General features: G+C 59.7%; 2 protein-coding genes across 2 annotated transcripts; both read right to left on the bottom strand.

The window, feature by feature from the left end:
- Window positions 1–1,358: 1,358 nt before the first annotated feature.
- Window positions 1,359–10,023, bottom strand: LOC135416748 (maestro heat-like repeat-containing protein family member 6). Its single transcript, XM_064660068.1, has 14 exons — window positions 9,790–10,023; window positions 8,694–9,547; window positions 8,374–8,510; window positions 7,950–8,097; window positions 7,536–7,723; window positions 4,359–4,496; window positions 4,118–4,232; window positions 3,845–3,982; window positions 3,413–3,589; window positions 3,120–3,275; window positions 2,861–2,962; window positions 2,632–2,734; window positions 2,335–2,379; window positions 1,359–2,023 (listed from the first exon to the last, which is right to left on the bottom strand). Exons 1-14 carry the CDS (start codon window positions 9,893–9,895, stop codon window positions 1,932–1,934), a joined length of 2,499 nt encoding a protein of 832 aa, XP_064516138.1. The 5' UTR covers window positions 9,896–10,023; the 3' UTR covers window positions 1,359–1,931.
- Window positions 5,234–7,118, bottom strand: LOC135416531 (uncharacterized). The gene is made up of 5 exons (XM_064659745.1): window positions 6,924–7,118; window positions 6,615–6,752; window positions 6,183–6,359; window positions 5,903–6,040; window positions 5,234–5,557 (listed from the first exon to the last, which is right to left on the bottom strand). The coding sequence occupies exons 1-5, from the start codon at window positions 7,032–7,034 to the stop codon at window positions 5,234–5,236; spliced, it is 888 nt and encodes a 295-aa protein (XP_064515815.1). The 5' UTR covers window positions 7,035–7,118.
- Window positions 10,024–11,269: the final 1,246 nt, after the last annotated feature.

The raw sequence follows: 11,269 nt of genomic DNA, 5'->3' as shown, positions 1-11,269 counted from the left end.
CAGGTGAGGAGGAAGGAGAGCTGAGTGTGTAGAGAACAGATCGACATCCTGATCCTATGGCAAGGAGATGGCTGGTGCTTTCTGCTGTCAGCCAGGGTGTGTGGCTGAGGTGTGATGCTTGTGCTTTGGGGTGCTTGCAGGGGTTGATGAATAGGTGTCGAGCAGATTGGTGGTCTTTTTGTTGTTGTTGGGGAGTACTCAGGTACCCTTGGGATAGGCTTGAGGTTGATGCCCTGAAGGTGTTGTCTCTGAGACAGTCAGTGCTGGGAGTGAGTGTGGGACAGAAGGGCCCCAGCCCAGCTGCAGTGATTGAGCTGAGGTGTTGCCTGAGGCAGAGCAGAGTTGGTGGGGGTTTGCTGAGTGGGTGTGTGCCCAGCTTGCCAGGCTCCCGTGGCACTGGAGAGCAAGTGCTGGTGGGACTTGTGCTAAAGCAGTTTTAAATGTGTCCCAGAGCCCCAGGGACAGGGGCAGCCTGAAGTGCCCTTGTCCCTGTGTGTGTGTGCCCACGGGGCAAGGGGCAAAAGCAAGGCAGGAGCGGGCCCGTGAGCTGCAGGGCTGAGGTTTGTGGCGATTGAGTTGCACAAAGATGCAGGTCAGGGGGAGAAAGGTGATGTTTATTAATGTAAGGGGAAGGGGAGGGCTGAAGCTTGTTAAGGTAATGGGAAAGGGAGGGATGAAGTGTAGGTAGAAGAAGGGAAGGGGAGGGGAGGGAAGAGAAGGTTTGGGAAGGGAAGGTTTGGGAAGGGGAGGGGAGAGAAGGAAGGTTTGGGAAGGTACGTGGAGGGGAGGGGAGGGCAGGGGAAGGGAGGGGAAGGGAGGGTGGAGGGGAGGGGAGGGCGGAGGGGAGGGAAAGGGAGGGAAGGTTTGGGAAGGGAAGGTTAGGGAAGGGAAGAGAAGGATTGGAAAGGGAAGGATTGGAAAGGGAAGGGGAGGGAAGAGAAGGTTTGGGGAAGGGAGGGGAGGTTTGGGAAGGTTTGGGGCAGTAAGGGAAGGGAAGGGAAGGGAAGGATTAGAAAGGGAAGGATTGGAAAGGGAAGGGAAGGTTTGGGAAGGGGAGGGAAGAGAAGGTTTGGGGGGAAGAGGAGAGGGGAGTGGAGGGGAGGTTTGGGAAGGATTGGGGCGGTAAGGGAAGGGGAGAGGGGAGAAGGGAAGGGGTGGAGGGGAAGAGAAGGGGTGGAGGGGAGCTGATATTTATTAATCCAAGGGAAAAGGAAGGGATGAAGTGTGGGCAGGAGTAGGTTTGGGAAGGAAAGGGAGGGTTTGGGAATGTTTGGGATGGTTTGGGAAGGGAAGAGAAGGTTTGGGAAGGGGAGGGAAGAGAAGGTTTGGGGGGAAGAGAAGAGGGGAGTGGAGGGGAGGTTTGGGAAGGTTTGGGGCAGGAAGGGAAGGGGTGGAGGGGAAGGGAAGGGGTGGAGGGGAGCTGATATTTATTAATCTAAGGGGAAAGGAAGGGATGAAGTGTGGGCAGGAGTAGGTTTGGGAAGGAAAGGGAAGGTTTGGGAATGTTTAGGATGGTTTGGGAAGGGAAGAGAAGGTTTGGGAATGTTTGAGATGGTTTGGGAAGGGAAGAGAAGGTTTGGGAAGGTTTGGGATGGTTTGGGAAGGGAAGGGAAGGTTTGGGAAGGGAAAGGAAAGGAAGGGGAGGGGAGGTTTGGGAAGTGAAGAGAAGGTTTGGGAATGTTTGGGATGGTTTGGGAAGGGAAGAGAAGGTTTAGGAAGGTTTGGGATGGTTTGGGAAGGGAAGGGAAGGTTTGGGAAGGTTTGGGAAGGGAAGGGGCTGTCCGTAGAGATGGGCAGGCCAGGAGCTGCCTGGCCTTGCCGGCTGGCTCAGTTGGGCCCAGCATCAGCTGAATCTCCAGCTCCGCTGAGAAGTGGTCTCGTCCCTTGGTCTTCCGGTGCTGTTGGAGGGACGCAGGTTGTCTGGCTGGAGATTACTTTGTTACTGCCCGTCTGAAAGCGGACAAGAATTCAGTCCGCATGGTGCAGTAGGACGGGCAGTCGTCTTGGCTGATGGCTTCAAAGGCTGGAAGAGAGAGGAACGGAGCCACGGTCAGAGCCTGGATGTGCGGGAACCCAAGGAGACCCTCCTGTCGGGGCCATCCCAGCCAGTTCTTGCCGTGGCCAGGAGGGAGCAGGGGTCAACAGGATGAGCGGGAAGGTGCTGGCCCCCAGTCCTCCCCCTGCCCCTGAAATGTGTCCCTGCTCTGCCCACAGCACCCCTTGTCCGTGCAGGGAGCAGAGCCCCGCGCAGGCAGGGCAGGGATTGCAGCTCCCTGCCCAGGGTCTGTGCTCCCCCCTGCCAGCCCCCAGTGAGAGCCCACTGTCCTCACTCACCCCTCATGAGGAGCTGCAGGTCTTGCATGTGCCAGGCAGCAATCCCTGGGAACAGAGAGCGTGTCAGGGCCCCAGCAGCACAGCTACCCCCCCACGGCCTCCTGGCCTGGCAGGGCTGAGCCCGGGGCCTTCCCGCATCGGGACACCCAAGGGTGTGGCTGGCACAGGGCGGCAGCAGCCGCCAGGGCACTCGGGGCTCCCCAGCACATCCCTGGGCCACATCCTGCTGCCTCTGGAGCAGCTGGGGCTGGGGCCGAGCTGCAGTGGGGAGGGAGGGACCGCGGGCTTGTGGCTCACCCATGAACCTGACGGCCGCCTCTCGCAGGGGCTGCTGTGGGCTCTGGAGGTAGGGCAGGGCCTGGTGCAGGTGCTCGTCCCTTAGGCTCACGTCCTTGTCCATCTGCAGAGAGTGGGGAGGTGTCTGTGGCTGCAGCAGTGGCAGGGGCACAGGGCCAGCCCCGCACACTGGGTATTGGGGCCTGGGGGCTTGTCCAGCCTGGGGCTGGATCTTTGGGGTCATCCTTACCAGGCAATCGCAGAACTTGAAGTGCTGCTCTTTCCTCAGCAGCTTCTCCAGGTCCCTTCTCTTGAGGAACCTGGCAGCGCAGAGCAGCACTTCCCGAGAGGCCTGCAGAGCAGCAGAGAGCGGGACATGGCACCACAGCCCAGGGCACAGCCCCTGTGTCCCTGCTCCAAGGCCAGGAGGAGGCTGGAGCCCTTGAGGCCCCAGGGCAGAAGGCAGCCCAGCCTTGTGCACAGGGACACCAGAGCCCACGAGTGCTCACCTCTGCCACGCACTGGTTCTCGTCATGCCCATGGATGAAGAGTGGGACCAGGCTCTGGTGCACCTGAGTCTCCAAGAGCTGTGTTCCCTCTTCTGCCAGCACCTCCATCAGCTCTCGGAAGAGGCGAATGGAGAGCAGCTGCACGTTGGTGTTGTCCTGGGGCAAGAGAGGAGAAAAAGACCTCAGCACTGGCTGCTCCAGGCCCACCAGGTACAGGCACAGGCCTGAACATCCACAGGGCAAAGTTTCCTGGCAGCACTCAGTGCCTGGAGGTGGAGGGCCCAAAGCCTTACATGGTCAAAGAGTGTCCGGAGCGCCTCAGCCAGCTTGGGGGCAGTGAAGATGAATGCCCGAATATCTTCATCCCGGAGCACACTCTCAAACACAGAGAGGGTCATCACGACCAGCTCTCCATCTGCATCAGGCAGCAGCTCCAGGAGGTGTTGGGACAGGTTGCAGATGCTTTCGGCCTGTGTGGAACACAGTGCTGTGCTGTCAAGCCCTGAACAGCTGCCCCACCAACAGCTCTCTGGCAGTGCAACCCCACGCTGCTGCCCCAGGGTCCAGAGGCCAAAGGCCTGTCCCACAGGGCCTGGGCAGCTGGAGAGGGAGGTAGGAGAGCTGGGAGCAGCTGTCAGAGCTCCCAAAGCACAGTCAAACCCAAGCGCCTCCCTTCCCCAGCCCCAGGTTACCCATGTGGCTTCAGCCAGGTGTCCCCTTCTCACCATTGAGGGATCCACAGCAAGCACCAGGAGGCCTCTGAGTGCCAGGCGCTGCCTCTCTGGGCACTGGCTCTGCAGGTTTCTCGACAGGATGGGCAGGACCCTGTCACGACATTTACTCCCATCCAGAAAGTCCAGGACCTGGAAGGCAGAGAGCAGTGATGGGGTGCCTGGGCAGCAGGAGCCCGGAGCTGCCCAGGGCTGGGCCCAGGCAGCAGCACAGAGAGCAGAGAGGGGGAGGCAGGCAGGCCAGGCAGCGCTGGCCATCAGGCTCACCTCCACAAGGAAGGCCAGGGCAGGCAGCTCCCAACGAGGGTGTTCAGTGCTGAGCAGCCCCAGCAGGTGGATTGCCATGAGGGAATAGAAAGGGACCAAGACGTGGCGCATCTCCCTGTCAGGGGGAAAGAAGGAACCATGGAGCCTGAGCAGGGTGGGCAAAGCTCCCCCAGCAGGCTGTGTGGGGTGCCCCGTGCCCAGGGCAGAGATGCCGGGGGCAGTGGGGATGCGGGTGTCTCACCTGGCCAGCAGCCCCACTGCATAGTGCTGGGTGTCAGCACAGAGGAGCGTGTCCCAGCCACACCTGCGCTCCACTGACACCACCTCATTGTCCCACTGCAGCCGGCACAGCAGGGCCTTGATGGTCTGGACCAAAAACCTGTGTGCAGAGCAAAGGCCAGGTCATGCTGGGAGCCCTGGCCCCAGCCCCAAGGGCATGGCAGGGAGAGAGGACAGGGATGGAACACCTGTTGGGCTGGGTGGGGAGGTGGTGTTGCTCCAGGCATCCCCTCCAGAAGCTGTTCACCTCTTCTGGCACCTGCTCTGTGCTCATGGACACTTGGAACAGCAGAGCCATGAGCAGGCGGGGGATGTAATTCATGAGTGCATCCTGGCACTTGGGCTCCTGGATGATCAGCCACAGTGCCAGGGTTGCCTGCAATCAAAGCACGTGGAGACAGCGCTCAGTGTGAGAGGTCCATGTGTCAGGGCCTGAATGTGGGAGGGAGAGGCCAGGGGAGAGGCAGGGGGAGCAGCCTGCCTGGTGTCCCTGAACCTGCCCCTCAGCTACATTTGTAGCCCAAGGCCTGAGGCAGGGAGATGCAGGGGTGGGGGAGGTGACTTGGGGAGGAGCAGAGGCCACTTCTAGAAACTCACAGTCACGGCAAAGACATCTCTGCTGTCACCATCGGAGGTGGGCATTCCATGCACTGGCCAATCCTCCATCACTTGGAGCAGTACTGGCAGCACCTTCTCCACTGCTCTTGCTGAGGAGCCGATGCTTCTCCACATCATAGCAGCAGCTCTGTGGAGCCAGAGCTCTGGGTCAGGGGGGTCTCAGCTCGGCACCATGGCTTGGGGAGCTGTGGGGGCCCATGTGACAGAGCCACAGTGCCTCTAGGAGCAGGGAGGGCACATGGCAGTAGGATTGGGGGCTGACAGGCCAAGGCTGGGAAATGGAGGGGCCTGAGCGTCCTGGAAGTCTCCATCTGTCTGGCAGACCACACGGGACAGGCTCTCCAGGGTGAGGGGTTGGTGATCCCTGAGGCAGCAAGGCAGCTGGGCCCTGTACCTGTCACACTCTGGGGCACAGCGCAGGAGAGTCATCACCACATCACGTGGGTGTGCCTCAGCGAGCCTGCAGATGTTGGTGTGCATCGTGACCCCTGGAACCATGTGGGAGGTGAGGCACTGGTGCATGGATCTCACGATGGTCGGCACCTGGAGAGGCAGTGGGGGACAGCTGAAGAGGTGCCAGAGGGAGCAGGTTGCCCAGCTTCCCCAAGAAGTGCTTCCCTTCCCACCATACAATGTGGCCTCAAAGGCTTAGGGGCCAGCAGACCTGGCATGAGAGGCCACGAGACCCCTGGGGCACTTGAGCCCTGGCCACAGGCTGCTTACTTACAGACACACTTCCCCTCTATAAATATCTGTAATGGCAGCTGTCTTGAGTTTCTGTGACCAGGTCTTTGTCCCTGGCCAGGAGGAGGCTGGACCCTACAAAACCCTAGGGCAGGAGGCAGCCCAGGCCCTGCCACGGGGACCCCAGAGCCCACAAGTGCTCACCTCTGCCACGCACTGGTGCTCATCATACTGCAGGAAGAACCACAGCACCAGGGTCTGATGCATCTGCATCTCCAAGGGCCTTGTTCCCCCTTCCACCAGTACCTCCATCACCGTTTGGAAGAAGCGAAAGGAGGACAGCTACAAATGGGTGCAGAGGAGAAAAAGACCTCAGCACTGGATGCTCCAGACCCACCGGGAACAGGTACAGGCCTGAACATCCACAGAGCACAAAGTTTCCTGGCAGCAGCCAGTGCCCGTGGCTGGGGACACAAAGGCTTACGTTGTCAAAGAGTGGTTGGAGCGCCTCAGCCAGCTTGGGGGCAGTGGAGATGAATGCCTGCATGTCTTTGTCCCGGAGCATATTCACAAACACAGAGAGGGTCATCACGACCAGCTCTCCATCTTCATCAGGCAGCAGCTCCAGGAGGTGTTGAGACAGGCTGCAGATGCTTTGGGCCTGTGTGGAACACAGTGCTGTGCTGTCAAGCCCTGAACAGCTGCCCCACCAAGAGCTCTCTGGCAGTGCAACCCCACGCTGCTGCCCCGGGGCCCAGAGGCCAAAGGCCTGTCCCACAGGGCCTGGGCAGCAGAAGAGGGAGGCAGGAGAGCTGGGAGCAGCTGCCACAGCTGCCAAAGCCCAGCCAAGCCCAAGGGACTGCCTTCCCCAGCCCCAGGCTGCCCATGTGGCTTCAGCTGTGTGTCCCCTTCTCACCATTGACAGATCCATCCAGAGCACCATGCGGCCTCGGAGAGCCAGGCGACGTCTCTCTGGGCACTGGCTCTGCAGGTGCCTTGACAGGATCTGCTCAACACTGCTCTGACATCTCCTTGTGTCCAGATAGTCCAGGACCTGGAAGGCAGAGAGCAGTGACGGGGTGCCCGGGCAGCAGGAGCCCGGAGCTGCCCAGGGCTGGGCCCAGGCAGCAGCACAGGGCACAGGCACCGTCCCGGGCAGCTGCGGCTGTGAGAGGGCAGAGAGGGGGAGGCAGCAGGGCCAGGCAGCGCTGGCCATCGGGCTCACCTCCACAAGGAACTCCAGGGCAGGCAGCTCCCAACGGGGGTCCTCAGTGCTGAGCAGCCCCAGCAGGTGGATTGCCAGTGGGGAATGGGAGGGGGTCAATTGGCGGCGCATCTCCCTGTCAGGGGGAAAAGCATGGAGCCTGAGCAGGGTGGGCAAAGCTCTCCCAGCACTGACTCACAGTCATGGTCTTTCCCCAGCAGCCCAGAATGGGATGTGGGCACTATGGCAGGTGGCTCCTTCTGTGAACCCGTCTCCCACAGTCTTTTCCGAGCTGCTCGGCCATCCCTTGGGGCCAAGGCCCTCTGCCCTACACCCATGGGGGCTGTGTGGGGTGCCCCGTGCCTTGGGTAGAGATGATGGGGGCAGCGGTATCAAGGTTGTCTCACCTGACATGCCGACCCACTGCATAGTGATGAGTGTCGGAATTCACAAGTGGGTCCCAGGCAAGCCTGCGCTTCCTTGCCATCCATATATCCTCCCATGGCAGATGGCAGAGCACGACCTTGATAGTCTGTACCAGAAAGCTGTTTGCAGAGTAAAGATCAGGTCATGCTGGGAACACTGGCCCCAGCCCCGAGGGCATGGCAGGGAGAGAGGACAGGGATGGAGCACCTGTTGGGCTGGGTGGGAAGGTGATGTTGCTCCAGGCATCCCCTCCAGAAGCTGTTCACCTCTTCTGGCACCTGCTCTGTGCTCATGGACACTTGGAACAGCAGAGCCACGAGCAGGTGGGGGACGTAATTCATGAGTGCATCCTGGCACTTGGGCTCCTGGATGATCAGCCACAGTGCCAGGGTTGCCTGCAATCAAAGCACGTGGAGACAGCGCTCAGTGCGAGAGGTCCATGTGTCAGGGCCTGAATGTGGGAGGGAAAGGCCAGGGGAGAGGCAGGGGGAGCAGCCTGCCTGTTGCCCCTGAACCTGCCCCTCAGCTACATTTGTAGCTCAAGGCCTGAGGCTACCCCTGTGGTGGGGGAGGATGGACAGTCGATGTGGGGAAGAGAAAAGGCCAGTTCTAGATACTCACAGCCAGAGCAAAGACATCTCTGTTGTCGCCATCGGAGGTGGACATTCCATGCACTGGCCAATCCTCCATCACGTGGAGCAGTACTGGCAGCACCTTCTCCACTGCTCTTCCTGAGGAGCCGATGCTTCTCCACATCATTGCAGCAGCTCTGTGGAGCCAGAATATGGGTCATGGGGGTCTCAGCCCCAGGGCCGTGGCATGGGCAGCTGTGGGAGCCCATGTGACAGAACCACAGTGCCTTGAAAGGCAGGGAAGGCTCGTGGCAGTAGGACTGGGGGCTGAAAGGCGACAGCTGGGAAATGGAGAGTCCTGAGAGTCCTAGAAGTCTCCATCTGTGTGGCAGACCATATGGGACAGGCTCTCCAGGATGAGGGGTTGTAAGGGTTGGTGATCCCTGAGGCAGCAAGGCAGCTGGGCCCTGTACCTGTCACACTCTGGGGCACAGCGCAGGAGAGTCATCACCACATCACGTGGGTGTGCCTCAGCGAGCCTGCAGATGTCAGTGTGAGGAGACATGTGGAACGTGAGGTCGTGGTGGATGGACCAAACGATGGCCGGCACCTGGAGAGGCAGTGGAGGAGAGTTGGGGAGCTGCAGAGAGGGAGCAGGTTGCCCAGCTTCCCCGAGAAGTTCTTCCCTTCCCACCACACTCTACTGGCCTCAAAGGCTTAGGGGGCCAGTGGACCCAGCTTGAGAGGCCACGAGACCCCTGGGGGACTTAAACCGAGGCCACAGGCTGCTTACTGGCTTCCAACTGGAGACACCTTTGCCCTCCAAAAACTGCACATTGGGAGCATCGGTCACACTCTCAGCTGGCGTGGTGTCAGTGTTTCCGATGCCCTCACTCGTGGTGTCACCCTCTGCCATGAGATCACTTGTTGTGGTTTCAGCGTCGGTCATGGCAGTCTCAGGGTTTGCTGCGTCATCTATCGGTGCCTCATCAGAGCTTGCTGTGCCCTCAGTTGGCATCGGGGTGATGTCAGCCTGTGCCACGAGATCGGTGTTGGAGCCGGTTGTGTCACCAGGCAATGCGGTGTCAGGCTTTGCTGTGCCGTCCATCGGTGCCCCGTCAGAATGTGATGTGCCATCAATGGCCATCGGGGCCATGTCGGCCTTGGCCATGACATCAGTGGCTGCGGTGTCAGAGCTGGTTGTATCTTCAGCCAAAGCGGTGTCAGGCTTTGCTGTGCAATCAGTGGGTCCTGTGATGTCCTTTGCAATGAGGTCGGCCAGTGTGGTGTCAGGGTTGGCCGTGTCCTCGGTCACAGTGGTGTCAGAGGTTGCCATGCGATTGATCGGCTCGGTGCTGCCCTCAGGCTTTTCCTTGAGCTCAGCTGGCCTGGTGTCAGGCTCTGCCATGAGCTCGGGTGGTGTGCTCCTGGGTGTTCTACGCCGAATGCGCATGATTTTCAGCAACCTCTGCAGGAGAAGAAAGGGCAGGGAAGAGAGGGAAGCCCGAGGGAGCGCTCCACCAGCAGTGCCAGGCTGAGCAGGGACAGCAGGCCCAGCCCAGGGGGGGATGGCTGCAGGTACCTGAACTGCTCTGCGGAAGCGGCCATGGGGGCGGTCCTGCTCCTCTGTCCGGTCCTGGCCTGGATCTGTCAAAGAGGGAGCACAGGCAGAGCTGAGGGTCTGCAGGAGAGACCAGGGAACACAGCCCAGCCCTGCGCTCCAGAGGCAGGGCCGGCCCTGAGGTGCCCAGTGGATGGAGCAGGGATGTTGAGGAGGGTGGCCTTGGCCCCTCTTCCCCCCTCCTTTTTCCCTGAGCGTGTTCACAGGGGACAGGAAGGGGCCAAGCTGGCTGCAGCCACCAGCCCTGTGGCCCAGCTCCAGCACTCACCCTGCTGCAGGGGCTCCTCAGCTTGCTGTGCTGGGGCCGCCCCAGGGCCTCTCCCGTTCCTCTTCCTCCTGAACAGCCTGAACAGGCTGAAGCGTCTCCCTGCCATCCCACAGTGTGGTCTCAAGGGAACTTGCACGAGAGACGCCTTAGAAAAAACCCTGGTGGGCAAATGTCAAAAAATTGCCGCGAGGGCACCTTCCACAGGGACTGCAGGTGACCAAGTCCCGTGGTCTGGCCTCGAGAACACCTTCCACAGGGACTGCAGGTGACCAAGTCCCGTGGTCCGGCCTCGAGGGCACCTTCCACAGGCACTGGTGATGCCCAGAAAAGCTCTGGGTCACCAAGGCCCGTGGCCTGGCCTCGAGGGCCACTCCCACAGGGAGTGTGGATGCCTCGGAAAAACCTCCGGGTCACCAACTCCTGGGGTCTGGCCTCGAGGGAACTTGCGCAAAAAAGAGCTCTCGGAATTGCTTCGGGTCAGCAACGAACGAGTTGGCTGCGAGGAGACTCCTCACAGCACCGCTCAGTCTCGTCCTGACCAGACGCGTGCTCCGAGCACTGTGGCGCGGTCGCGTTGACGCCCAACACCTATATCAGGATGTGTCACAAAGGGCCCTTGGACACCCTGCCCTGTCCCATCCCATTGACGACGGTCACCGTGTCACAAAAGGCCCTGTGACACACTGCCACGGGCCCTGAGGCCTCCCCCAACCTTGGCCAACTTGCCCCAGGTTGGAAGGAATGCATTCCCTAAAGCATCTGAGACAGCTGGATGTGAACTTTAGGAATGGCTCCAAAAAGGAGCAAACACTCCCCTCTTGCACCTGCTCATGGCAGCAGAAGGAGCCTCCTCGGGAGAAGTCCTGGCTGGTGGCCATCTGAACAGGGGGCTGTGACACAGAGGAGCAACGTGTGGGCAAGGGCACGAATGCTGCTCTGACCCCTTTGGCCACGGCTGCACTGAAATCAGCAGCAACTCATTTGCCTTCAGATGGTCCTTTGAGAGTCAATCTCAAAAACTAAACAGAAGCAAAAGAACCTGGCATTGTTTGGTTTGCAAAGGGTGTTTTATTAAGGGATAAGAATAGAATAATTCTGGCAAGGGATAAAAACCCTCAAGGAACAAAAGTTCCCTCAGTCTTCCAAAAGCACCCCAAACAAGGGAGGATATTGCAAAAACACTGATCCTCCCTCTGGTGCAGAGAGCTGACTGGCCAGGAAAGCTTTGAAGGGCTCAAAAATGCAAAGTCAAATCTGCATTGGATGATTTGGAGTTGAGAGAGCAAGTGCTCCAGCCTTTCTAAGGCCTTTCCTCTCATCCTAGGGACACTCAGGCAGGTGCTTTAAAGTTCAGTGAGGTTCCTTGAAGGATCCAGTCGTGTGCCTGAAGACGCTTCCATGAGTCTGCTTGCCAAAAAATCCTCACCAATGCATACTGAATGAAAGTTTTGGTTTTCCCATGTGTTCAGTTTGGCAGGAG

This window comes from Pseudopipra pipra, chromosome 6 (assembly GCF_036250125.1).
Source record: "Pseudopipra pipra isolate bDixPip1 chromosome 6, bDixPip1.hap1, whole genome shotgun sequence".
In the NCBI taxonomy this organism is placed as follows: domain Eukaryota; kingdom Metazoa; phylum Chordata; class Aves; order Passeriformes; family Pipridae; genus Pseudopipra; species Pseudopipra pipra.
The sequence above is the reverse complement of the archived record's forward strand: the minus strand, read 5'-3'. Positions and strand labels throughout refer to the sequence as shown.